The 27800-nt window shown below is 35.6% G+C and overlaps 2 protein-coding genes across 3 annotated transcripts in view; one reads left to right on the forward strand and one right to left on the reverse strand.

Moving 5' to 3' along the window:
* Positions 1 to 27800, forward strand: part of LOC123552342 (uncharacterized) — a 469144-nt gene that overhangs the window by 339018 nt on the left and 102326 nt on the right. The window lies entirely within an intron of this gene.
* Positions 1 to 27800, reverse strand: part of LOC123552346 (proline-rich protein 5-like) — a 59570-nt gene that overhangs the window by 14698 nt on the left and 17072 nt on the right. Inside the window, exon 3 of one of the 2 annotated variants that reach the window (XM_045341939.2) lies at positions 22539 to 22659. In XM_045341939.2, coding sequence (XP_045197874.2) covers positions 22539 to 22576 — 38 coding nt within the window. In that variant the 5' untranslated portion in view covers positions 22577 to 22659. Of the gene's footprint in view, positions 1 to 6248; positions 6314 to 22538; positions 22660 to 27800 lie in introns of those variants that run through there. The other variant, XM_045341935.2, reaches the window with a different exon arrangement.

Below are 27800 nucleotides of genomic sequence, written 5' to 3' on the forward strand. Positions count from 1 at the left end.
TTATTTTTACCATGTTCGAGCCCCTGCCACCGGAACATAATATTCTGCCAAATGTAGGTATATATCCTGATCCAGTTTGCATAATGGAGTTAATACTTTAGAAAATAGGTAAGGGTAGGTCATACATTGACGTATGCTAGTATATGTTTGATTCCCTACATGCTGGGTAAGATATATGGATGCAAAGGTAGATGTATCCACTTCGCATATTTACTATTTAAGCAGCCCATTTAACATTTTTAACCTTTGACCGACAGACAGACAGACAGATGTTCAAATTTTGCAGCTAAAAAGGCGAGATACTAAGTAAAAATTTTAAATTAGTAAGTCGAAATAACGAGTTTCGTACGTCTAAATTTTGAGTTACATTAGTCGAAATTTTGAGATGCTCAGTCGAAATTTCAACTGAGTATCTCGAAATTTCGAGTTTATAAATAGATCGCATCTGGCACTAATGTTCTTCCGTAATACAGAGATATTTTATCAGTAAAACATAAAGTACAAGTGCATTCATTCTTTCACTCTATTTTATACCAAAGATCTACGACATGTGTGGCAGACAGTAAATAAAGCTTCTACACAGTTTGCAGACCAAATGAATATATATAACTACTGCATAGAACATACTGAATCACCCTTGCTTCACTTTTTATTAGCAAATGATAACAAGAGAGAGTACTTTCTAAATTTAAAAAAAATAATTCCTTTAAATTCCATTATACATAATTGAGCCGCGCCATGAGAAAACCAACATAGTGGCTTTGCGACCAGCATGGATCCAGACCAGCCTGCGCATCCGCGCAGTCTGGTCAGGATCCATGCTGTTCGCTTTCAAAGCCTATAGCAATTAGAGAAACCGCTAGCGAACATCATGGATCCTTACCAAACTGCGCGGATGCGCAGGCTGGTCTGGATCCATGCTGGTCGCAAAGCCACTGTGTTGGTTTTCCCATGGCGCGGCTCATATTAGTCTCTATAGTATAGCAGAATAGTAAATCATATGCTTCATTTATTTTACACTTTATTTGATTTAAGTTTAAAATTGTTTATCAATTTTAAATATATTACCGACTGAATTTAAGCAATTTCGAAGAAAAATCGTTATACCATGAAAACAGTGAATAAATAGAAGTATATATATTTAATAATACCAAAATCGGAAAAAGGATGTTTAAGAATGCAATATATCATTGGAAAAGTATTGCGTTACATGTCGGGTATCGCGTTTGTTTGTAAGTTTATTTAGGGCTGCTGCCGGAAAATCAGATGGGCCACTACTCCAGAAGACAGAGCTTCTAGTAAATGGAAAGTGCAAGATACAGAAGCTGCTCCAACTCTAGAAGCTTCCCTGGTTCTTTTGCGTGCCAGGTATAAAGCGACTATACACGGGACTCGTCTCCCGATGTCAATTTTAGTTGGAGGAGCGCAAGGTAAAATGTTACCCATTTTCGCCCCTTCTCCCTGTAATTTGGTGAGGGATGTAATGAGAAGATATACGATGCGATGGTGCTATAATTATGAAAACTTGAAATCACGATGAGAAAGTGAGAAAGCTGCAGAAAAGCTATCTTGCAGCTGAACGCCCTGTTGCCTAACTGGTCCCTTAAGTTCGTCACGTGATTGAGTCATAAGAACTTGTGTGTCAGTCCTCAATAAAAGTAACTGAAGTAATTTGCGTGTTATTGATTGCTTCTATATTAAATATTCTCCGTCTAAACTATTCTCTTAAATTGTGGTTATTTGTATCAAGTGACAAAGCCATAATCACATATGGTGCTTTCAATATAGTGAAAAAAGTTTAGACTGTATAAGAGATAATATTGTTTAAATATATATTCAGTTGAAGTAATCATTGGTAGTAGGTACGTTCAACTGTGCAGAAAAAAAAGCTTTAAGGTACACATAAAGCAAACATTAAAGTGTACATACGATTCATACCGAAGAATATTCCTCCAGCCAATAATCGATAGCGGTCAGATTTTCTATATAGAAATAAGAAGGGCATGTACACATTTTACTTAATAACAAAATTACTAAAAATAAGAAACCTTAGGTGCAAACATATTACCAAAGTTCAACATTTGATTCATCACAAGGTTTTTTTAAATTAAATTTTATCTTAATTTTTGATTCGTTCTTCGCATGAAGTTTGATGCCATCATTTCGTCATTTTTCCCTTCTTTGTTTCCATATAAAATGTGCAAAAATCTCATACATGCGTTTCTTCAAAGCATTTTTTGTATAAAACCATTGATATGAAAGCTTAGGTGCAAGAACTTTCCTACTCTCATTGAATTTATCTTTTGAATGATATTTATTTCATTTTTGTGAAATAAAAATTTGATTCGTTCTCAGACGGTTTATTTCCACTAATTTCGAAGAAAAATTAACTTCAGCGCGAAGTTGTTGTTGTAGCGTCATAAGCAGACGATATTATAGTATGCCGCGTGAACATGCGGTATTGTGATCAAAAGGTTAAAGTAATGATTTAATCATTTAATGTAATTTTACTTCGCGAGTAATTCGTTTTGTGTTAATATCACAAAAACAATATAAGATAAATATTGCATTCTAAAAAGAAAGAGATGCGCATTTCTTCTTATGTTGTTGTTCTCACCTTATTTCATATACATTTTTTGTGTACAAGAATGTTTTTGCAATGTAAATAATATCTGCATTTAAAACAGAATTGAATTTTACTTCAGTAACTTAATGATATATTTTTGTTTTCGTGAACATTTTACCTGGTTTCATGATCTTTTCAGTTATCATAAATGTCGTCGTGATAACTTACATTCATAATTTATTGTACATGTTCAATTCAAGATAATTTTACATGAAACAAATTTATATATAGAAGTAATAAAATGTTGTATGCATCACGCATAAATCCTTTTTATTGGACCTGTAATAAAACTTGCCAATTACCTCTAAATAAGGAACGTTAAAACAACACAGACGTTTATAATACTGATAAGGCAATAATTGCGTTCTGAATTTAATACGGGTATTTGTTTTGTAATTACAAGGTAAAATTATCATGCGATTTTAATCTTTTGCATATTTTTTATTTTGCAAACAGTTTTCATATATTGGTGGAATATGTGTAGTTATATTAAAATGAATAATGTCTGCCTGAATACGGCAAAATACCTGTACCACGCTGATTGCCACTATCTTTTCTTTTTTTTTTAAATTTTACAAACATACCATAATTTTCGATTCATTAAACTTCCTATTTTGTCTATATGTCAAGAATTACTGAATTGATATACGTGTGATGTTCAACCATTTCAGATTAAAATAATTCAAAACCTACACCTGTGTAATTATAAATTGTAAACAGCTGTTTAAAAAAAAAAAAAAACAACAAAATAACTTACGTATGTATTTTTGTGACATAAGAATGGACGTGGTAGTGGCAGATCATATTTCTTAAATATATATGTCAGATTTTATTTTTCAACGACAGCATATTTTATAGATGGGAGACGCCGTAAAAATATCAATGCTAGTGCTATATAAATATAAAAGGATGTGTCTATGGGTACGAACCTCCTTTTTTCTAGAGATTAAGGGTCATTTACATTTCAGATTTGGTTGAAAATGAAAAAAATAAATAAATAAAAGACTTCATCGATATTTGCCTTTAACTTGAATCTAAATGGTTTACAGATAGCAATGTTCAGCCGATTTGTTACATTGTTTTTCGAAAACATGTTAAAATATACATTCTTCTTATATAAGAATATGTATGAAAATAATTTTATATGAAAATATGTTTTTTATTGCTGATAGATATGGTCTATTGATATAAAAATTAATTTAATTATTATAAAATAACATGTTAAAAATGCTATGGTTCAGAAAATTACATATTAAACATTCATTTGATAAAAATGACTTCTTTTATTTCTAATGAAAACCCCTTTTCCATAATTTGTAACTCCAGTGATAATTCAAGCTTGTTTAATTATCTTATGAAAAACCTTCTCTTTTATTACACTTGATATTGAAATAAACATCCAGGTGACAATACCCGGAGGCAGTAGATATCGACATCGCAATACCGGTCACCTGTTACCAATATATGTTACCAATACCAAATAGCTGTTGTCTCCCCTGATATCGATTTTTCTGCAATATCGGTCATGAGGTCAATTCTTCCTCATGGCTGCATTCCGTACACATTTTATCCTGTAAAGGTAGTCTATAGTCTGTGAAGAAAGTATAAAATGAAACTGATACTTGTGTACATGTATGGATATGTATGTCCGCTGAGAATTATGTATACAGATTAGTTACACGATTTAGCTGATTAATGCTAAGTAGATATCAATATTTCCCCCGCAGGGCCGCGAGGACATTCAAATGATACGGAAACGTAACGGCGTTACAATAAAATTAGACCTGCGTATATTTTAATGTCATAATTATCCTAGTCGCCGTAGTCGTCGTTATCATCATCATCATTGTCCAGATTTTACTGTTGTTGTTGTTATCAATAGTTTTATCATTCTCATCATTATCATACAGCTGAATCAGAAGCTCATGATATCATGTGCTTTGAGTTATGTAGAAAGCGTTACATTCGTCTTCAAGGAGGGCCCTAGATAACTTTTGTATGTATTTGTTTTGAATGCTTGTATAAATGTGATGTGTTCATTTGTATAATTATAATATTATATTTGTATAATAAAACATGATTAAACAAAATTAAGTCGCCCCAGCCATGGCACCGTACACTGACTAAGGCATGAGGTTAAACCTCCGACCTCCGTATCAGAGGTTTTGGACGACTACAAACACCACAATTACAAAGTTGGTCTGATTATTACACACACTCACAAACCCCAGTGGTATTGCTTGTGTTTATTTGCTTGAAAGTGTTTCATATCTTAAATATCCGGACCGATTAAACAATCGCTAACAAATGAATGAACAAATGAATGATAATTGTAACAATAAAGTCACTGATACAGTCGCTGAAAGTGTGAGAAATTTTCCTGACGAAGAAGACGACCGGAAAAAATGATTTTATCATGTTTATCAAAGGGACATTTTAAAGATCACATCACAATGTTTTTATTAAAACAAAAACTGGAAAAAAACCTCCGTAAAATACATAAAGTACGGAAGAGCATTAATGCCAGGAATGTAGGGCCTACTATTTCTAAACTCGAAATTTCGGGTTGGTGGGTCTAAATTTCGAGATATGTAACTTGACTTTCTGACTTAGTAACTTGAACACCTGACCAAGATTAGGTATCTTCTGTATACTAGAGGGTCATATAACATGACTGGACAGCGTTCGCTCTTTATAAGTCACTATTTTAAATTTGATTCAGCCGGGAAGGTTTTCGACCCAGTTTGAGCCTACGTGGCCAAGAAATATAGCAATGTCTGAAGTTACATAAGTCCTGGCTGCCCTTCGAGACAAAGATCCGGTAACTCGGTAGCTGTGGATTTTGACAAGAGGTCATAGAAGGTGGCAGGGTAGTGTTCGAACTTAGAATATGTCATTATTTTGACCATATCTTGAAGGTTTTCGACCTAGTGCGCGCCTCTACCACTGGAACATAATATCAATGTAAATGTAGGTATATTTCCAGGAAGTCTGAAGTTGTTCTAAAAGCTTAGGGATGTCAAACATTGACATATGTATGACAGTATATGTTCAAGTCCCTACATGCTGGGTAAAATATGGATGTGTAGGTGGATGCATTGACTTTACATTTTTACTATCTACGAGCCAATAAAATGACTTTAAAAGTTGTCCATTAACACTTTTAGCCGTTGACAGACGAACAGACGTTCAAACTTTGCAGATAAAAAGGCAAGATACTATATTGAAATTTCGTTCAAACTTCGTTTACTAAGTAAGTAGGTCGAAATTTCGATTTACATCAGGCAAAATTTCGACGTCTATGTCGAAGTTTCTTGTTAGTATAAGACTTACGTACATGTGTATCTCGAAATTTCGAGTTAATAAAACGCATCCGGCACTAATGCTCCTCCGTAATAAAGAAAATCACGAATTCTTTGATAGATGTAACACAAAGTTCAGCTGCATTCATTCTATTTTTACACAAAAGATTTACTGTGTGAGGGACACAGTAGATAAATTTTCTACACAGTTTTACAGACCGAGTGAATATTTTATTAAATAGATACAGCATGGAAGATAAGAAATCACTCTTGTTTAATTTTTTATTAACAGTTTTAAATTTTGAGAGAAAAAAACTTACAAAAATCCTTTAAATTCCATTATGAGTATAAAAGTACTGTGAAAACAGTACATGCATCACTTAACTTACTACTTATTTGAATATGGTTTCAATTATTTATCAATTAAATAGTACCGTGTGCACTTATGCATTAGTTCCATGAAGGATGTTGATAAGATAACATCACTGCGTTATAATAAACTTACACCTTCGTAGATTTTATTGTAATCATTATCGCTGTTGATGTCGTCGTCGTCATCATCATCACCGTCCTTAATGTCGTCATCAAATTATTATTGTATAGTTGTTGTTACTATTTGTTTTATTGTTGTTCTTTTTAATGTTATCAATCGTTTCATCATCATCATCAACAACATCACCATCATCTTCACCATTACCATTAGCATAAAACATATATAGCTAAATAATTTTACCTTTGTCCATTTGGTGTGAAATGAGTTATGAAGATTGTTAAACATCACAGTTACAAAGTATAATGTGACTGGGTGGGATATCATGCCACGTGTCTACGGCGTGATATTCCAGTGAGGCAGCACTATAAAGTAGGGCATTGTGCTCACTGCTACAAGTAGGCACCGTCGTTTATATGACTGAAAAATTGTTGAAAAAGACGTTAAACCCGAATACACACACACACACGCACGCACGCACGCACGCACACACACACACACACAGAGTTACAAAGTTGAACTGGTTATTACACAAGCTCACAAGCCCCTGTGGTTCTACTTCTGTTAAACTTGTAGGTGTATCCGGGCTGACAAAATAATTCGATTAGAAAGTCCTTTACTTGGAAAGTTTATGACAGAGAAGACGTACTGAGAAAAATGATACATCGCTTATTAAAGGGACAAGTTTTCAAATGACAGCTTTTTAAAAATGAAAGTAACGGAAATGAATTATATAAATAGAAGTCAAGAATCAATATTCTTTAATTTGATAATCTATATGTTTAATATATAGAGTACAGCTACATATTTCTGTGCTCAAAGGACAGCACATGCATTTTTGAAGAAGTTGTCAATAATTTATTAACATGAATTAACATTGAGTGTAACACTTAAGTCCATGCTGTAACAGAAACAGTTTGCAGATCAATATAAGTAAGACAAAAATGTTAATTGGCCGGTTCCTGATACAGATAGCGCCGACGTCACTGGCGTTACTCGTTGCAGCTATTTTTGACTAATAGATATAAAATATAGGTGATTGATAAAACCGTCTTACGATCATCTCAATTTACCTGGGAAAGCAAATATATCTAAATATTTTGTTACATGATCAAAATGATGTCTTTTGATTGGTATAATATTAAATAGTCGTAATTATTCCGCAAAATAAATACGTGTAATTAAGGCTGGTCGAAAGGTGCATTTATTTGAGGATTTTACGAAAATGGAAATAGGGCATTTAAAGAGCTTCAGTTTTGATAAAGTAAATTGATATACCATCAATTGTCGTCTAGAGCAGGAAATACAAAACAGTTAACAAGGCAAAGGTTAGAAGATTATTAATAAAACAAACATCAATGTCAGACATACACTACAGATATGCTCATGCACGTTGTATGTTTTTGGTGTTTTTGTACAAAACAATATACTTACATGATCTTGAAACAAGTATACAAGTTGAAATGTGTACATTTCGAGAAGGGCGATTAAAATTCATTTTTAGACTGTAATTTTCAGCTATTCGCTGACTTAAAATCAACTTGTTTTATTTCGATAACATTCAAAGTGTTGGGTTTCTTCATTTAATGAGCATTTATTCTTTATGCATAGTAGTAGATCTCAAGATGATTAGTTTCAAGGTAAAACTAATGATCAAAAGCTGGGAAATTGACTTTGAAGTCCTTCGAATTAACAAATATAAATTTTACAAACGCACATTTCTTTTGTACTTATATCACCAGATACAAAATATATGGAGGGTATACTGGGGTCACGCATGTCCGTCTGTTGGTACGTCCGTCCGTCTCGTATTCTTTACCGCTAGGATTTTCTTTAAACTTACATCAATTGTTAACCTCATCAAGACGACATGCTGAGAGCACAACCAAGGTCACTAGGATCAGGATCAAATGTCAAATAGTTTTACTTCGCGTACGCTCCAAGTTGTCTAACTCGCTTGAAAGAACATCGATTGTTTACTTTTACCAAGACAATGTGCAGGGCGCACAGCATGAGGATACCAAGTCCAGGGTCAGGGTCACACTTTGAGATCAAGGGTCAAATAACTTAACTTCATGTTCTCTCCATATCTTCTTAACCACTGAGACTATTTTCATAAAACTAGCACCGATTGTTAACCTCATCAAGGCGACCTGCACAGTGGACAACCCAGGTCATTAGATCCTAGGTCAAGGTTACACTTGGAGGTCAAGGGTCAATTAGCTTTAATTCCTGTCCGCTCCATATCTTCTAAACGTCTGGGAAGATTTTAATCAAAATTAGCATCAATTATTTAGATCATCAAGACAACTTGCCGCGTGCATAACCCAGGTCATTAGGTCCAAGGTCAGGATCACACTTAAGAAAGATAAATTTGTGTCTTCTCCATATCTTCTAAACCACTAAAGGACTTTTATAACATTACCGTCAGTTGTTAATCTCATCAAAACGACTTGCGCCTAGGCCACAAGATCCATCGTCAAGGTCACAAAAGAAAATCAAATGTCATGATCGAAATATTTTACTTCCACTGTATCAAAGCGGCGCCTGAGGGTATTGTCGCGCTTCAGTGTCACCATCGTACTGTCGCGCTTCGCCATGGCACTGTCGCGCTTAACCATCGTTCTGTCGCGCTTCGCCATGACACTGTCGCGCTTCACCATCGTAGTGTCACCATCGTACTGTCGCGCTTCGCCATCGACCTGTAGCGCTTCACCATCTGTGCTCTGTTTATATAAGGACCGGCTTTAATTAAATTTTGTATTGTATAGTATTGTCTACTCTGTCCAATGATCAAACAATTAGAATGCTTTTCGCCACGGGTATTATTAAAATGAATATCACCACACCTGATTTATTTAAATGAATATCACACGGCAGCTGTTATTCAAACGAATATCATCCGGGTGTGTCAGAATAATTTGTATATTTGATATATTGATAACGTTACACATAAGCACAGATAGTGCTTGACTCCCTTTTCATGCTATCATTGCTATAATTATATTTGAATTGCTGTAAATAATAGGATTTGGGTCATTTATGGACGATTTGGGTTAATTACAGTGATAGCTGGATCCCAGCAGCACACGTTATATTATATACAATAGTTAAAGGGAACCAGTAATTTGTCATAGGTTAAAGGTCAGTAATTCAAATCCTTCTTTGTTTTATATAAAAAACGACAACTTCAGGTCGTCTTCACGTATCTTTAGAGAACATCACTTTTTCCTGCACCTATTTTTCATGAAAGTTCTATCACAAATTAACGAAAAAATTAAAAGGAAATAGGGGGTTATGTAGTTCCTAGTGAAATGCCAGTCAGTTGTGGTCTGCTACCCTAAAAATGGCGCATATTTGCTCTCGTCCGCGCAATAAACACCTACTTCCGGTTTCGATCTGCAAAACTTGCCATGTGGGGTGTATGAACAAGAAAACCGTCTCATTTCATGCAGAATGTATTCTAGTAGTGAAAAATGGTGATTAAAGCACTCGTTCTACACGAATTTGCGCAAAAATGGGAAAATTAGGATCTATTTATTATGGACTTCTTTCGATTACACCACGGAAGCACATTTTCGACCGAATTACTGACCTTTTTTCTAGAGCAGGTACTCCTTGTAAAATATTAAAATTATGTTCGATTTTGGACCAATCAGAAACAAGTTCTATAAATAGCACCAACCAAAGCTCACGTCTGCTAAGGTATAAATAGGTAGATGGATGACAGAGAGATCATTCGGTATCTAGCGATAGAAGAAGACACATCGAGGATTCAACTAATAATTTATGCCAGTATCTTGATAAGGAAGCTATTGCAACTACCCTGTCAGGACGGATAAATTATTAGAAAGAAGACGTTCATAGGCTAAAGAAGAGTTGCAGAATTTCAAGAAGGTTTCGAGCTATAGGGCCAGCGCATAGGAGTTTTACCTTAACGGTAGTTGAATGCTATAGACGATAGCAAATATAGACTGAGCATCGGAATGCTGAGACACAGACCCAGGGTTTGGTAATCTACTGAGATAGTAGGAGAGTTTCAGCTAATAGACGGTTCAGCGTTATTGGCGAAGTACAGCCAATGCATCGGGGATATACCTATATGGTAGTTGAATGCTACATGTGATAGCATATAGGCGCTGAGCATCCAGGAGTCATATAGAGTTGCAACTTCAATTAAGAGGACAGAGGCCGAGCATCTATGCGATAGGACTCGTAGGTTGTTGATTCAAAGACATTGTCTGATGGGAACTTCAACAAAAAGACCAGTCAAGTATAGAGTCTCCAGTCTATAGGAGTTTGAGCTTATTGCTATTAATTGAAGATTGTTAGTTTGAAACATTTAGTGATTAGCCTGATCCCTGAAATTATCTAGCTCATAATTGAAATCATTTACAAATCATTTGTACACGAATCATTTAGACAAGGTAGCCAGAGGAAAATTTATGTATGAGATATTTAGTCTCACAAGCTAAACGTTTTATCAAAGGACATTCTATATCGTTTGTCAGCTAGTCTTAGACATAGTCACCTTAGCGATTGGACCCATTTCATTGTTCAAGATACTAAAGGCGTAGACACTTTCCTGGGTCATATAACTCGTATTCTGACACTGTCTGAAAACAACCTTAGTATTAAGTTTTGGTCAAGTAATGCTTGTACAGTTTTATTAAACGAAAATAAAAACATAAATTTCTAATAGGGATAGAACTCTGTGTCACAAGCCTTTTTGTTCCTTGACTTAAAGACATTGATTCTGGTATGCAAGGTATGTGGCCTATGGTCTGCGTACTGGCGGTATAGGCCATTGATGGACTAGCTTCTGTTTATCAAAATAAGCTACTGTATAGCTACTGTGCAGTACATAGATTGCATGTGATATTTCTCTCCTTTATAGCAAACAAGTTCTTACCTTTATAACGAGTTTAGAAAGCCTGATTAAATTAGGGCTAAACAAACAAAGTGATAAGTTATAGCTGTATTTTTGTTTTTAATAAATCAAGTTTTTTTACAATAATATCTCATTATTGCTGGATAGCTTTGTTTCAGTTACAGTGAAATTGTTGATATTGTCAACACAAATCTATAAATTCTTTTACCCGTTTAGCTCAATCTGACTTAAGTACTTGATCTTCTAAACGAAGATCTGAGAACGACCCATTCACATACGTCTTCTGTATATTTTGGATTTCCAGTTTAGCTATTTTTATTTTAACCAATCGGACGACTTGTTCTAAAAGTCAAAGAGTAAGAAAATGTGCGTTCATTCCAGGATTCGAACCCGCGACCCCTCGCTTACAAAGCAAGCGGGCTACCGACTGAGCTAACCGGCTATCTGACACACTACGACATAAGAATTGTAAATATCAAAAGTCAAAGCTACAGGTAGATTTGCAAAATGTTGTAAGCTAAGCCCTGGTTGGCTAGCGAAAGGGTTGCCAGAACGAGGCTATGAATAGGTCGTTCTCAGATCCTATGCGTAGCGTAATAGGATATGTACTTTAGTCAGATTGCCGTTTAGCTGTATTTAGCTATGTTAAGATTCGATATTTGTTTTAACGACTCAATAGAATACAGCCATTGGTCAATACTTTATTCAGTATCTGTCTTTTTGTCTGTCAATCTGACTAACTCTTTGCGGGTTTAGATCTAAATTTTGCTTTTTTGTTTGATTTGGGTTTAACGCCGTTTTCCAACAGTATTTCAGTCATGTAACGGCGGGCAGTTAACCTAACCAGTATTCCTGGATTCTGTACCAGTACAAACCTGTTCTCCGCAAGTAACTGCCAACTTCCCCACATGAATCAGAGGTGGAGGACTAATGATATCAGACACAATGTCGTTTATCAAATAGTCACGGAGAACATACGCCCCGCCCGAGGATCGAACTCGCGATCCCGAGATCCGTAGACCAACGCTCTTACCTATTGAGCTAAGCGGGCGGGCTTTAGATCTAAAAGGTAATAATTATATATTTAAAGTAAGTACTTTAAAAAAAACATTCACAATTACGAATTAGTTTAAAGGCAAGTCGCATTACATTTTTACTTATTTAACCAATGACTGTGGCTCTAAGTAATACCTCAGAGGTATCAAACTTTATAATGATATTGTCAAATAAAAAGAAATACGGATTATCATAAGGGTAAATGAGCACGATGGCAGTCATTGACGCTTTGGAAACTTATTTTGGATATGTAATTATCACATAACATTACATTACCAAAAGCTGCATCTTCCAAACAACTCGCACAAGACTTTAGTGACTTTTTCATAAACAAAATAGACAAAATACGGACAGACATAGCATCCGATTTTGTATCTGACATTTCAGACGACACTGAACAAATAAAAATAACAAAATCATGACAGGTTTGTTTCGTGTTGAGAAAGCGATTGCTCTCCTTTAATAGTGTATGTTTGAACATAATATATGGATGATCTTGTTGTAATTACTATTCCTTTTAATCTTTTACCAATGTATTTACATGTATATATATGTATGTATGTGTTCTTTATGTCTTTGTAAAGCACTTTTGAACGCACATATTTTTTATGAAAAGAGTGCTATATAAATGTGGTATAATAATAATAATATAACCCAAAGGAATTAGAGACTTCTCCGACGAAACAGCTTCGGTTTTTTCCAGTTTGTACTGGTGTCGAGTCTTCAATATGGTATAGGTCCAAACCGGTCGTGAAAGTGTCTTTATTAGAGTTTGGATGCCATTCAAGATTTCTTAGGGGTAGATGGAATAGTGCACCATAAACGTATGGTATGAGTTACGGAGTACGGTCTCGTCAGAGATGTAGTCAAAACCTGAAACGGATTGCAAACGGTACGCTGTATTTTATATGGTATGTAGTCTATGACGTTGTTGGAAACATATTCCACACATGAAGGAGATACAATTCCAGAGAAGATAAGCTCCTTAAATTTGTTTTATAGGACGTAGCATCCAAGTCATAATTTTCATACTGGTCGCTGTACCCAACAGGAATGGCAACAAAAATATATAAAGTTATATTGAGAAAGGCCACTATCTGGTATGTGAAATGGGTCGATTTTCCGTATTGATATACTTCCACTCAAGATGACGGAGAGTGTCGTTGTAAATGCTGAAACCATAAAATCATAAGAAATTCGTTCGAATATTAATCTACTTCATGTTTATGAAAATGTTGTTGCATGGGTGATTTGTGATAAGTTATATGATTATAATTTTTTATATGGAGGATGCGGAAAGTGGAGAATATGTTGTTATTTTTCGGCAGCGTGCTATCGTTATTTATCATTTTATTTCCTCAAATACGGAGCATATATATTCAAAATATCATCAACTATTAATGCAATAATGTCACAGTATTCCATATGCACAAGAACAAAATGCCATTGAAAGTTATCATCTAGTTGAATCTAATTAATTGTTACAATTTTCATTTTACATACATGTCAGACAAAAAAAAAGCAAGGGTGTTAATTATTAAATTATAAAATTCTGTAACAGTCCTCGTGCTACTCGATCTTTCTGCGGCTTTCGACACGACTGATCACCAAACACTGTTACACCGGCTCGAACATCATTTTGGAGTCACAGACAAGCACTTGCATGGATGTCATTATATCTTAGTGACCGCTATCAAACTGTATGCGTTGATGGTGAGTTGTCGACGCCTACGTTGATGAAATACAGTGTGCCCCAGGGATCAGTGCTTGGTCCAAAGAACTATGTAATGTACACTAAATCCGTGAGTGCCATATGCAGACGTCATGGACTTCTTCATCATTTCTACGCTGATGACTCTCAATTATACTTATCTTTTAAGCCGATAGAGGCTGTGGCCAGAAGTGAAGCTTTGCGCCGCATTGAGAGCTGTCTGGCTGAAATTGTCTCGTGGATGAATTCCAACATGCTGAAGCTCAATGCTGATAAAACTGAGGTAATGCTATTGACATCAAAGCGTAACTCCAAGTACACTGATGACGTTTCTGTGAAGGTCGGTGATTCTGTGATAAAATCCACGAAATATGTTAGGAATCTTGGAGCAGTATTGACAGCGGTATGGATATGGAACAACAAGTCAACTCGGTGTGCCGGGCTGGATATGCACAACTTCGCAGAATAGGTCACATCAGACGGTATCTTATCAGTGATGCCACAAAAACCCTTATAAACAGTCTGGTTACTTCATGGTTAGACTACTGTAATGCCTTGTTAAGTGGTATACCAAACAGCACACTTAACAAGTTGCAACATGTCCAGAACACGCCCCGTCGCAATCATATAACACCGGTTCTGAAGGAGCTTCACTGGTTGCCAGTGAAATACAGGGTGCAGTACAAGGTTCTGACCCACACCTTTAAGGCTTTACACAATCAGTCCCCTGCCTATATTAGGGATATGCTAGAAGTGTATAAACCGGTCAGGACCCTAAGATCACAAGACACGCTGTCACTGGTTATGCCAAAATATAAAATCATCATGTATGGCAATCGCAGCTTTTCGTGCACTGCTCCAAAGCTTTGGAACTCCCTTCCTGTCAAGATCAGGGAAGCTGACACGCTAGCTGCTTTCAAAAGCCTGCCCAAAACCTACTTCTTTGTACAATATTTTGTTAACTGACCGATACATTTATTCTTTTTATCTTGTTTTTAAATTATACTTGTTTTCATTCATGATTTTTGTTAATGTGGAATGCATTTTCTTTGTATACGTATTTGTTTGTATTTTTGCAATTTATTCTGTAAAGCACTTTTGAACGTGTACAAGTGCATGGAAAGAGTGCTATATAAATGTGGTATAATAATAATAATAATAATAATTATGTCTACAATGGTTACTTTAAATTCCATATATGTCGTGATATAAAACGTTTAGCTGATACTCATGTACTATGTATTTTCATAAAGTAAGTGTATATTCCTATATTCCGATTCACAAATTTAGTTTCTGACACTACTATTTTATTACGAAAAATATAGAAACTTGTCAGACTTACATTTAAGAAAACCTAAGAAGATTTAGACATCAGAATAGGGGAATAATATAGTACCCCAGCACAAACTTCCTACAGGAAAAGCCACACTCAAAGCCGCAGATACAGCACTCCATTAACCTTTTAAGTGTCCGTACTCTACTAATCCATATTTTCAATATTTGTTTCGCGTTTCAAGAATGAAACTCTTTTAAAATAAGAAAACATCTTGTGAAACCTATGCCGTTTCCATATTCGAGAAGAATCTACAAGAAATTTAGGCAGGACAATATCCATCCTTTTGTGTTCTGTTTAGGAGTTTTCCCTGTCTAATTTAGACGTTCAAATAAATATGATATTACTTATGCAATATACATACAGTGATTGCAATTAGATTGTTTCATTGCGGATTTTTTCACATGTATTTCTCACCAGATATAAGACTAGTATTGTCCTTACAACAGACAAAACGAAAAAAGAAGATATACCGTATTTTTTCCCGTTTTAAGCCTGCGGTGGGTTTAGCTATTCAAGTAGGGCAAAGCAGCTAATAAAATTAATGTTACTTTTTAGCGACTCGCGGTTGTAAAGTTCTATAATCCGATACTTTCAAGCAAGCCTAATATCAGAATGACTTTTAGCGTACAAAAACATTAACAAAAACAGTATGTATTTCTGGCATGGCTTAACTCGCGTAAGCACAAAAACTCAAAATTGAATTATTGCATAACTGTATTGAGCTTTACTTTGAGAAGTATGGCAAACATTCGCTTATAACAAATCAAATAACAAGGATAAATATCAAACAAGGAATGCCACGTTCCAAAAAACGCAGCCTCCTCAAAACGAAACCCACAAGACGCAGATATGCACCTACTTCTGACACACACTCGCACACAAAGCAAACACACAAGGAACATACAAATAAAGGAACACAGTGGGACACCGCCGGGAGAAACACCACTGGGGAGCTGAAACCGGTGCGCACTTAACCTCACTCTTACCCTGACCATGTTTCAAAGTCACGGGAAAGTATACATAAAAGTAATCCCCGCCAGGTGAATCTCAAACACACGTAATGGAAACAAAATGCATAGCATGTAAAACACAAAAATCCTCCTGTATAATTATATAAAAAGCAAACTTTAAGAACCAAAATCGTATGTAATTAATGTCTTTGCAGAAAACAGAGCATCAAGGAAAACACCCAATTATGAAGGGCCCAACGAAACAGGCCAGAAGACAGAAATAAAAACAGTTCAGTCCAGGTGGGATTTAAAAACTGCTTATCACAGAGTCCTCACCCCTTCCGTCAGACACAAACAAAGTCATACACACGTGAATGTAAACTATCTATACTGCGAATATTCCGTTTAGTTTCAATAAACAATGTTTATTTGTATGTCAATTTTAGCTTGAGCTTCACAAAATATTGAAGCTTCTTTAGAACTAGCTTGATTGGTGTCTAAGGAGCTATAGTCATCACGTGACTGCATTAGGGATCGAACCAGCAACATTTTTCCACTCCACTTATATACAGTCTGAGAGTTTCGTTTTCATGAAATAATCTTTATTTATCTATTGAGTTGGTTCCTGTAGGTGTAGAATGCTGATAGCTCGACACCAAACACGTTTACACAATTAATATAATATTTATATTACAGACAAGTCTGCCACAAGATGTTTGGGATATTTTTTCAGTCAGTCAGGTTTGAATACAATATAATTGCAGTGCCTTGTCATTCTATAAATATTATATTATTATTATCCTATAAATATAATAGATCATGCTGGTTATATTATATCACATTTGTAAGACGAAATTCACAAAAACGGATAATGCATATAATATTATCTAGAGCGTTAATTGATCCTAACTCTCCTAGATTCAATGTGATTTTGATACAATCTATTCACCGAGTCTGAAAGTGTAATATGGTCTCTGTAAAACTGAAGTTTTAAACGGTGGTACTTCAAATTCCTAATCTTGTATTATTCTGTAGTTTATATTAAAATGTCATTTTGATACGTCTCAAAAGTCTATGAGGAGTGCAACGTGGTTATCTGAGTCCTTGTCGAGACGGTATATGTGTGCAGAAGTACAACGTCGGACTCATGGTCCAAATGTTTCAGGTTCGAATCCCGGTGAGAGATCCAGATCAGAGCGATCACGATGTTTCAGGTTCGAATCCCGATTAGAGATCCAGATGAGAGAGATCAAGATGTTTCAGGTTCGAATCTCGGCGAGAGGGGAATTTGACCGCTGTTATCCATATTCCCGTTCCAAAAGCAACACCGACAACAAAAAGCTCTTATTTCTCCTAAGGTGGCATCTTTGTCTATAAAATAATAGGAGTATAAATATTTATTCCATTAATTTTGTCGTAACTACAATGATAATGGCCCGCCCGCTTAGCTCAGTAGGTAAGAGCGTTGGTCTACGGACCGCTGGGTCGCGAGTTCGATCCTCGGGCGGGGCGTATGTTCTCCGTGACTATTTGATAAACGACATTGTGTCTGAAATCATTAGTCCTCCACCTCTGATAATTCATGTGGGGAAGTTGGCAGTTACTTGCGGAGAACAGGTTTGTACTGGTACAGAATCCAGGAACACTGGTTAGGTTAACTGCCCGCCGTTACATGACTGAAATACTGTTGAAAAACGGCGTTAAACCCAAAACAAACAAACAAAAACAATGATAATGATAAGTACGTTTGTCTTTTGTATATGTGCAATTAGAGGTATAGTAAATAACAAGGACTTTCACAGATTCTGTTTTGGATCCTTCCCAGAAAACATTGGTATGCCGGATCACTGATTATGATATTGGCCTGACATTCAACCAGTATCAGACAGTATTACATACAGTCACACGTTTCTATTCCCCGTTAAGTTACACTGGTACCGGAAACGTCAATATTTTCCCATACACTGACGCTTGAATTTCATATCGGGTGCGTGACGTAATTCAGTGTTTGTTCTTGCACTAATTTTTTTAATTTAGTTCAGAATTGTCAATCCTATTCAGGCTATTGAATAAATTTATGATATTTACATTATATTTATACGTGTAGATGTGTATGTAATAAAGTCGCGCAATATTTCCGCTGAGAGCTCGTGCATATTTCCCGATACAAAGCTAATAACCTATAAGTATCAGATACCAACATCTAACCACTATATGCCGGAATCAGTATCTCCTCTTCGAACTGAAATGTTACCAACAATATTATTGTAAACCGTATTGGTCCGATATCGGCCTTATATGTAATGTTTGCTGTTACGTAAATCGTAATGTGTTAAGCAGATGTTCACCAGGTTAGAAACATAGATTTTATTATATTTACATGATAATAAATCCATGGACTTGTTATATATTTTGTACATTTACAGTGACGGCGGTTTTTCACAGCCCTCATTAATATCTACTAGCTTTTGCGTTGCCTTAATACATACGTTCATTTGAAAATATGAACATATGTCCATCTGTCGTGAAGTGATAAAGTCGTAAATCTGCAAAACAAAATGTCTAACTACTTTGAGAACCAAAATATGGATGAAAGATTGGCAGATCAAGAATTCGTTGGTATATATGTTGACGGACTTGTTAATGATATCATAATATATATGAATAATTGATGAAACAGATTACCTTCTTGACTAAAAAAAAAAATACTTGCTGAAAAGATAGTCGATATCAATATCAGGATAAACTTTTAATCTGTTCTAATGAAAGTCATTCTCGCATACCAGAGGTCTACCGTGGTTCCCCGGGATTTTGACGAACATCTGATGGATGAGAATGATGAAAGTAAAAAACAAAACTACCAATTTATAAAAGTATTCTTCTCATTTCAGTTAAAACAGAGCGAATATTTATTCAAAACTGCATTAGGGGTTGAACAATGTACTTTTGCATATATATCGTGTTATCTTGATGCACTGGTCGATAATAACAGAGTATTTATGCATTTGAAAGTTTACTTTGACATAGGTTTGACAGCCATGCAGCTATGCATTTTCTGTAACATCTAAAATTTAAGGTTATGAGCTGCAAACTTGAAAATATATCTATAGGAAAAGTCACTGGCGCCAGATCAGAAAGAAAATGCCTCTGTACATATTATACCCTACCCCTAGGTATTCTATAAGAACCATGGTCGTGAACGGGAAAATATACTAACCCGTTTCAATCGCGCATTTCATACCTAAAACACGCAGTTGGGTAAATGTGTACTATGGATATCAAACAGGTGGTAATTTATCTTCTATTGTGTACCGGTCACATTTTTCAATACATCTTATCTTAGAAAAACAACGCGTAGTTTATAGTAATTTCAACATTACACAAAAAACTTGCTTGAACTTCCCTGGTGAAGTTCCGTTCTAGATTACAAAACCATTCTGATTGGCTGTTGTAAAAATGTATGTCAATCGTCATTTTACTACACGTGTTCGCTAAAATGTGAAAATGCAGCAAAATGTGCAAAATGAATAAAATATACAGAACAGACGCAGACCAATGTACGATTTCAAATTAAAGATCATATACAAGATGAATTTCATTCATCATTTCGAGTTTTAGTGTAAAATTTTGATTTTTTTAAAATCTGTTTTTGTTTGTTTACGTTTCGCCAAACATGTGCGCACTGCCGTGACCTCTAGACCGGATGTTCATTAGGGAAGTTCAAGCAAGTTTTTTCTGTAACGTTGACGAAAGCATAAAATATGTTGATAATCTCAGCAATATGGAATATTGAGACAATGTGACTGGTGCACGATGGAAGATAAATTATCGCTTGTTCAATATACTAGGTACCCATTCACCGAACTGCGCGTTTAAGTTGAGAAATGTACGATTGAAACGGGTTAGTGCACTTTCCCGTTCATGACCATGGTTCTTATAGAATACCTAGGGGTAGGGTATAACATGTACAGAGGCATTTTCTTTCTGATCTGGCGCCAGTGGGAAAAGTGTGATGCTTCGACCAGTCTAGACATATACTTGAGATAACGAAGGCATTAAAGCATTTTAAACATAACATAAAACGAAGAAAAAAAGTATAACTGAGTCATGGTTCCGTATCGTTTCAGTGTTAAAAAATGGAGATAATTATTGGAAAGAATGAATTTGCCCGCTTTGTTGGTTTATATTAGAATCGATGACAGTCAGTTAAAGCTCCTTTCTCTTTACTGGATCCAAAAATTACATAAAATCCTATAGAGGACTGAATTTTCTCATAGTTATTTCTGACTTTCTCCGAAACAGAATTTTGAATTTTGCATAGTGTGATGTTCATCACTGTTTTGCTATATCTTGTATTATGTAACGCTTGTACAATCAGTCGATACGTTTTCGTATTTGATGCGGTAACTACTCAAATGTAAGGCTCTGTCTTTCTTTTCTCCTAGATCCTACCGAAACGCACTGAGGGACTCAGATCCTACCGAAACGCACTGAGGGAGTGGAATTTTGTCTTGTTGGTGTTTGTTGGTATTTAATCATAAATGTCAGAGTTTTCTGGACAGGGATTTATATTAATACACTGTCTTGTCTAACAAATTGATAATAAAGTTTAGGTTGTCGTGTATACAGTTTAAAGTATACTTTCTGTTAATGATGTCCCAGAAGAGCAAGGTGATAGAAGATGTTCGTGGTTCTTGAAGTTTTGAAAATTGACAATCAAATGACTTAACAGAGGTAGAGACTACCTCTTTAACGAAACACATTTAGTTTGTTAAAAGTTTGAACTAGTGTAGGTACATCAATTTGATATATGCCCAGACCTTGAAAGTGTCTTAATTAGGGTCTGGTATTCAAAGGGATATAAGCTCTCACTTTAAAAGAAAGATGACTGAACGGGACAGTGATTCAGGGGTTGTATTTGGTAGAAATGATAGTGCTCTACAAAACGTACAGGCGTCATGTCTGATGTGGGCTACAGCGACCGGTCTCTTAAGGTCTACACTCTATACTTCAAAAGAAACAACTTTTACGTATGGTACATTCTGTCTAAATATAGTCCCTGAAATTGCAGGTAACACTTTCCACATATGCCTTAGAAACATAGATACAATCCAAGACAAGATAAGCCTCTGAGGTTTGTTTTCAGATTATCTAAACAAGAGGTCGTAGTATCCAAAGATATGAGCCGTGCCATGGGAAAACCAACATAGTGGGTGTGCGACCAGCATGGATCCAGACCAGCCTGCGCATCCGCGCAGTCTGGTCATGCTCCATGCTGTTCGCTTTTAAAGCCTATTGGAATTGGAGAAACTGTTAGCGAACAGCATGGATCCTGACCAGACTGCGCTGATGCGCAGGCTGGTCTGGATTCATGCTGGTCGCACACCCACTATGTTGGTTTTCCCATGGCACGGCTATTATTAATTTTGTACTAGCCGCTATCCCACACAGGAATAGCAACTAGGAATGCCACCATCTTGTATCTGAAACGGTGCCGGATTTCCGTACTGCTGTGCTTAAGCATTGAAGATGACGGAGAGCGTCCTCCGAAAATGAAAACTTTGTCTAGATAATTCAATTTATAAGCTGAAACAGGAGTTCATTTATAAGATATTCTTTGGGATATTTAATATTTTCATACTTAATGAAGAATGTGGCTGCCAAACACGTAATATTTAGGTCATATACGTAAAAATGATTTATTTTATGGATGATGTATAAGTTATATAATTATAATTCATTATATGGAGGACATGGTAAGGGAAGAATTTGTTTTTGTGAGGTTATTTTGATGCATTTGTATCATTATGTATCATTTTAATTCCTCAAATACGGAGTACATATAAACAAAAAAATACAATTGAATAGATAAAGAAGTTACTTATTGTCATAACCTGTATGCACAAGAACAAATTGCCACTTAAAATTATCTACCAGTTGAACTTAGGTCATTGTTGCACACCGCAGAAATGTCTAAAAAAGCACGAAGTAAGGGTGTTAATTATTACTACATTATCACATATCGTGTTACAAAACGTTCAGTTAAATTGATCAAACAAATGCCTCATGTACTATGCATTTTTATAGTTTCAGTTCATAAAAGTGAGTGCATATTAAAATTCACAAATTTAGTTTCTGACATTAGGGTTTTAATAACAAAAATTTACCACACTAACCTTTTAAGTGTCCGTACTCCACTTTGCAGATAATCCATATTTTCAAGCAATCCTTGTCTCTCGTTTCCAGAATAAAACCTTTTTTTTATTAAGAAGCCATGTTCACAAATCTATGAAATCCCTGCAAGAAATTATGATAGAAAAATATCAATCTTGTCACTAAGAGTGTTCTCTTTGCGAGCTTTCCAGTCTTAATTTTGACAGCTAAATACAAATTGCAATTACTTATGTAATATACAGAGATTGGTCGCATTTATATTGTTTCATTACGGAAATTTTCTTTACATATATTTCTCACAAAGAACTTGTGTTGTCCTTACAACTGACAAGACGAAAATAGAAGTTATACCGTATTTTCTCTCGTCTTACATCAACAGTGTGTCAAAATACTTAAGTAGGGCAAAGAAGCTAATAATTAATGTTACTTTGTAGCGACTGGCTGTTGTAAACGTTTTATAATCCCTCACTTCCAAAGCATCGTATAATTGCAATTATCAATATCGTAATGACTTTTAGCGTATGTGTGCAATGCAATTATTTGCTATTTAAACAAGCATATTATGTACAAAGAAACTCAAAATTAAATTATCGCTTAATCATGTTCAGTTATACTTGCAGAATTATGTCCAATATCCATGTATTTATAAATCAAAAGCATACATTCGTGAATGTAAACTTTAAAGAAAACATTCCGTTTTGTTTCTTATAATATCATATTTGGCATATTGATCATTCAAAAGTGATGACTTAATGCAAGCTATTTCAGGAAAGTGCTGATGAGCATGCATGTTATATTTAAGCCAGCCGATTACGTTACTTGGTCCTCCATATCCAAAATTCATTAAAACTCCATATCAGTATTTATTCTCCGAGTTCGTAAGTGGAAGATATGTCTCAGTAAAAATATTAATATAGTAATTTAAGGGCGGTTACTCCTAAATCTAAATCTAAATGTTGAATTATTTTGTAGTTTAATAAAAAAGGCCGTTATGATACGTATCAAAAGTATATGAGAATTGCAATGGGGTTGCTTTTTCAAGCACTTTCTCGTGGAGGAACATTAGTGCAGAGTCCTCTCAGGTTCGAATCCTGGCTAGAGAGGAAATCAGTGACCGCTGTATTTACGTTCCAATGGCGCGATTACTGGTGTGAAATCCTGGAAGCAGTCATCGAACGTACTTAAGTTGTGAAAATTTGCTTTACATTTGATTTTCAGCTCATCATGACTTCCGCAGGATGTGGGCTGCAGTAAGTGCAATTGCGATCAACATCTTATCTCGTGCGCACGATATCTTATTTATATATATTAAGGCCCTTTGTGTGTGCATTAAGGTCATCAGTAAATCATACGGACAAGTTGTTAATTAGGGTCCCGCCTATTCCACTGTTATAAAAACTTCCCACAAGAACATGTACAAGTTTATTACATCAATTGGGAAAGCAATGCATATAATTGGTCATCCTATCTTCAAAATCAAATTAACATAACCAATGATGCATACTGCATGTTAGAACAGTAACAAATTTCAGTTCGACTGATTAATTCGCGCAGAAAAGTTGCATGTATGAATTAAGGGAAAACAAGGAAAATCGTTTAATATATGGGGCGAAGTATGGAAGCCCTGGAGGGACAATTGATTTCCGTACTTCCCACTTCTGACTTCTAACTTTTGCACTTCTCACTTCCAATTTCTTGACTTCCTACTTCCTACTTCTAACTTCCGCACTTCTGACTTCTAACTTCCACACTTCTGACTTCCAACTTCCCGACTTTCGACTTCTGATTTCCAACTTTCACACTTCTTACTTACGACTTCTTGACTTCTTACTTCCTTCTTCTAGCTCCCGCACTTCTGACTTCTAACTTCCGCACTTCTAACTTCCAGACTTTCGACTTCTGATTTCCAACTTCCACTCTTCTTACTTCAGACTTTTTGACTTCTTACTTCCCTCTTCTAACTTCCGCACTTCTGACTTCTAACTTTCGCACTTCTGACTTCTAACTTCCTGCCTTTCGACTTCTGATTTCCAACTTTCACACTTCTTACTTCCGACTCCTTGACTTCTTACTTTCACCTTCTAACTATCGCACTTCTGACTTCTAACTTCCACACTTCCGACTTCTAACTTCCTGACTTCCGACTTCAAACTTCCGCACTTCTGACTGCCAACTTTCCTTTTTTGACGTCGGTAGTCAGAAGTGTGGAAGTTGGAAGTCGGAAGTATGAAGTCAGGAAGTTGGAAGTCAGAAGTGTGGAAGTTAGAAGTCAAAAGTGTGGAAGTTAGAAGAAGGAAGTAAGAAGTCAAGAAATCGGAAGTAAGAAGTGTGGAAGTTGGGAATCAGAAGTCGAAAGTCGGGAAGTTGGAAGTCAGAAGTGCGGAAGTTAGAAGTCAGAAGTGTGGAAGTTAGAAGTAGGAAGTAGGAAGTCAAGAAGTTGGAAGTGAGAAATGCAAAAGTTAGAAGTCAGAAGTGGGAAGTACGGAAATCAATTGTCCCTCCAGGACTTCCATAGCATGCGAAGCCTACAGACTATTTTTTTGTCAAGGACTTAAATTTATTTCTTTGCATCATCACTGGTTTTTTGCTGCCTTTTTTATCAGTTTCCGTATTTAAATGTCTATCTAACCCTGCAAACATGTGAAACGGTTATAAGTATAATCTAAACAAAAACAAAAACGGTGGCAGCCGTATGTTTTTACTAATGATCTGAATTCACACAAAGGTCCTTAATAGATATTGATAAGATGACCGAGAAAAGATGTTGATCGCTCGAGATAATATGTTAATCGCTCAAGATAATATGTTGATCGCTCGAAATAAGATGTTGATCGCTCGAGATGATATGTTGATCGCTCAAGATAATATGTTGATCGCTCGAGATAAGATGTTGATCGCTCAAGATAAGATGTCGTGCGCACGAGATAAGATGTTGATCGCTCAAGATAATACGTTGACCGCTCGAGATAAGATGTTGATCGCTCGAGATAATATGTTGATCGCTCAAGATACTATGTTGATCGCTGGAGATAAGATGTTGATCCCTCAAGATAATATGTCGTGCGCACGAAATAAGATGTTGATCGCTCAAGATAATATGTCGTGCGCACGAGATAAGATGTTGATCGCTCGAGTTAATATGTCGTTCGCGCGAAATAAGATGTTGTTCGCTCAAGATAATATGTTGATCGCTCGAGATAAGATGTTGATTGCTCAAGATAATATGTTGATCGCTCAAGATAATATGTTGATCGCTCGAGATAAGATGTTGATCGCTCAAGATAAGATGTCGTGCGCACGAGATAAGATGTTGATCGCTCAAGATATTATGTTGATCGCTCAAGGTAAGATGTTGATCGCTCAAGATAATATGTTGATCGCTCGAAATAAGATGTTGATCGCTCAAGATAAGATGTCGTGCGCACGAGATAAGATGTTGATCGCTCAAAATAATTTAATCCTAAAAAAATAATTGCATGTCCTAAACATACCACCGTAATAATCCCCTTTACATCTATAACAATTTATATGCAAATGCTTCCGAGGCCACAATATTGTCAGACTGTCTACGTTTACATGTTCTTTTTCTAACCTTGTATGTAAACTATCAACGACAAATTGATAGGAATGGACATTAACAATGATATTGAATATACAATAAGACGGATGCAACGACAGAAAATTGCTTTGGGAATAAAGAGGATCCAATGAATTTACGATTACCATGACCGAAAGATACGTCTGACGTAATCCTCATTACAGCATAATCTCTCTAGCGCGACCATTTTAGAAAACTGAGTGTTTACAGAGGTTCATACTATTGCAAGGTTAATTCTTTCTATAATATACACGACTTTGCAGAGAGGTATTTACACAAATGGTGTATCATTTAAGAGAGGTGGCACTATATACAAGTTCTTAAGATATCAACATTAATGTCGTGTCTCTTTTAGGTGCAACAGTATTTAGATTTTGTTGCCAAATTTGAAGAAAATAATGGAGCTCTGAGTCATGTCTTGAGTTATACTATGTTTTAAGTGATACATGGATATATTGAGAAAAAAAAAACAACCTTATATCTATTACACGGTATACAGCTGAAGCTTGGTCTATGAAAATTAAGTATAAATATCTATTCCATTCATTTTGTCAAAAGCACACTGTTAATGATTAATACGCTGACCTTTTGAAGATGTCCAACTATGGATACCGTTAATAAAAAGGACAGATGATATCTTAGGATCCTTCCAGCAAACAATGGTATATCAGACATAGCGAAAAAATGATTATGATGTTGGTTTGACATTAAGCCAGTATCAGATATTAACATCTGTCCACTACATATCGAAAAGCAAAATCGGAGTGACTATACGTCCTCAGCAAAACTGACATGGGACCAGTATTGAAAACCATATTGGTCCAATATCAGCCTAATATATAATGTTTGCTATGCTGTAAATCGTAACAGAAATGCAATCTTTACTGACCCAGAATTCAATTGCATATATATGAATGGACATATTTATGACGTTATAATGTATATGAATAATTAATGAAATAGATTACTTTCTTGCCTAAACAGAAACTGAGTTACCCAAACACCTGCCTTACGTGCGGAAATTACAGCCCATATCGATTTCAGAATATGCTTTTTGATCAATTCTTGTGAAAGTAACAGAAACAAAAATAGAACGGCGGATTAATCTGATTCAGTGAAAACTGTCATGTTGATATTCTTGCAGTCTACAGAATACGATAGTTATAGGTTTCACCGCTTCGCGGTTTCAACCTAAAAACCAATAAATAATGGTATTTTTAAGATATCCGTTGAAAAAGAAAAGGACAAATATCCAACAAGGAATGCCACGTTTCAAAAATGCAGCCTCCCCATATCGCAGCCCACAGGATGCGGATGCGCACACACACATACACACACACGCACACTGTTTTGCATATTACCTGTCAATGGCACGTTTAGTTGTTTGTCAACTATCTATTTGATTTATATTATGACCTTTTATCCTACATGTAATACAAACAACCTAATATTCTTTTTATTCACGACTTGTTTATGGTTTTAAACAATTTTTACCCCTTTGATGAAATTATCCGATATGTCTTATAACTCTGCTGTCTAAAACAACCTTTGTTTTCAATTTTGGTCAAGTAATAATGTGAGCATTTAGACTTATTTATGTTCACTGAGTGCTTAATGCATGTTCGAGTTTCACTGAAGGTATCATTAAAATTTAGTTTTCATATCC

The sequence above is a fragment of the Mercenaria mercenaria genome, chromosome 4, assembly GCF_021730395.1.
Source record: "Mercenaria mercenaria strain notata chromosome 4, MADL_Memer_1, whole genome shotgun sequence".
Lineage (NCBI taxonomy): Eukaryota > Metazoa > Mollusca > Bivalvia > Venerida > Veneridae > Mercenaria > Mercenaria mercenaria.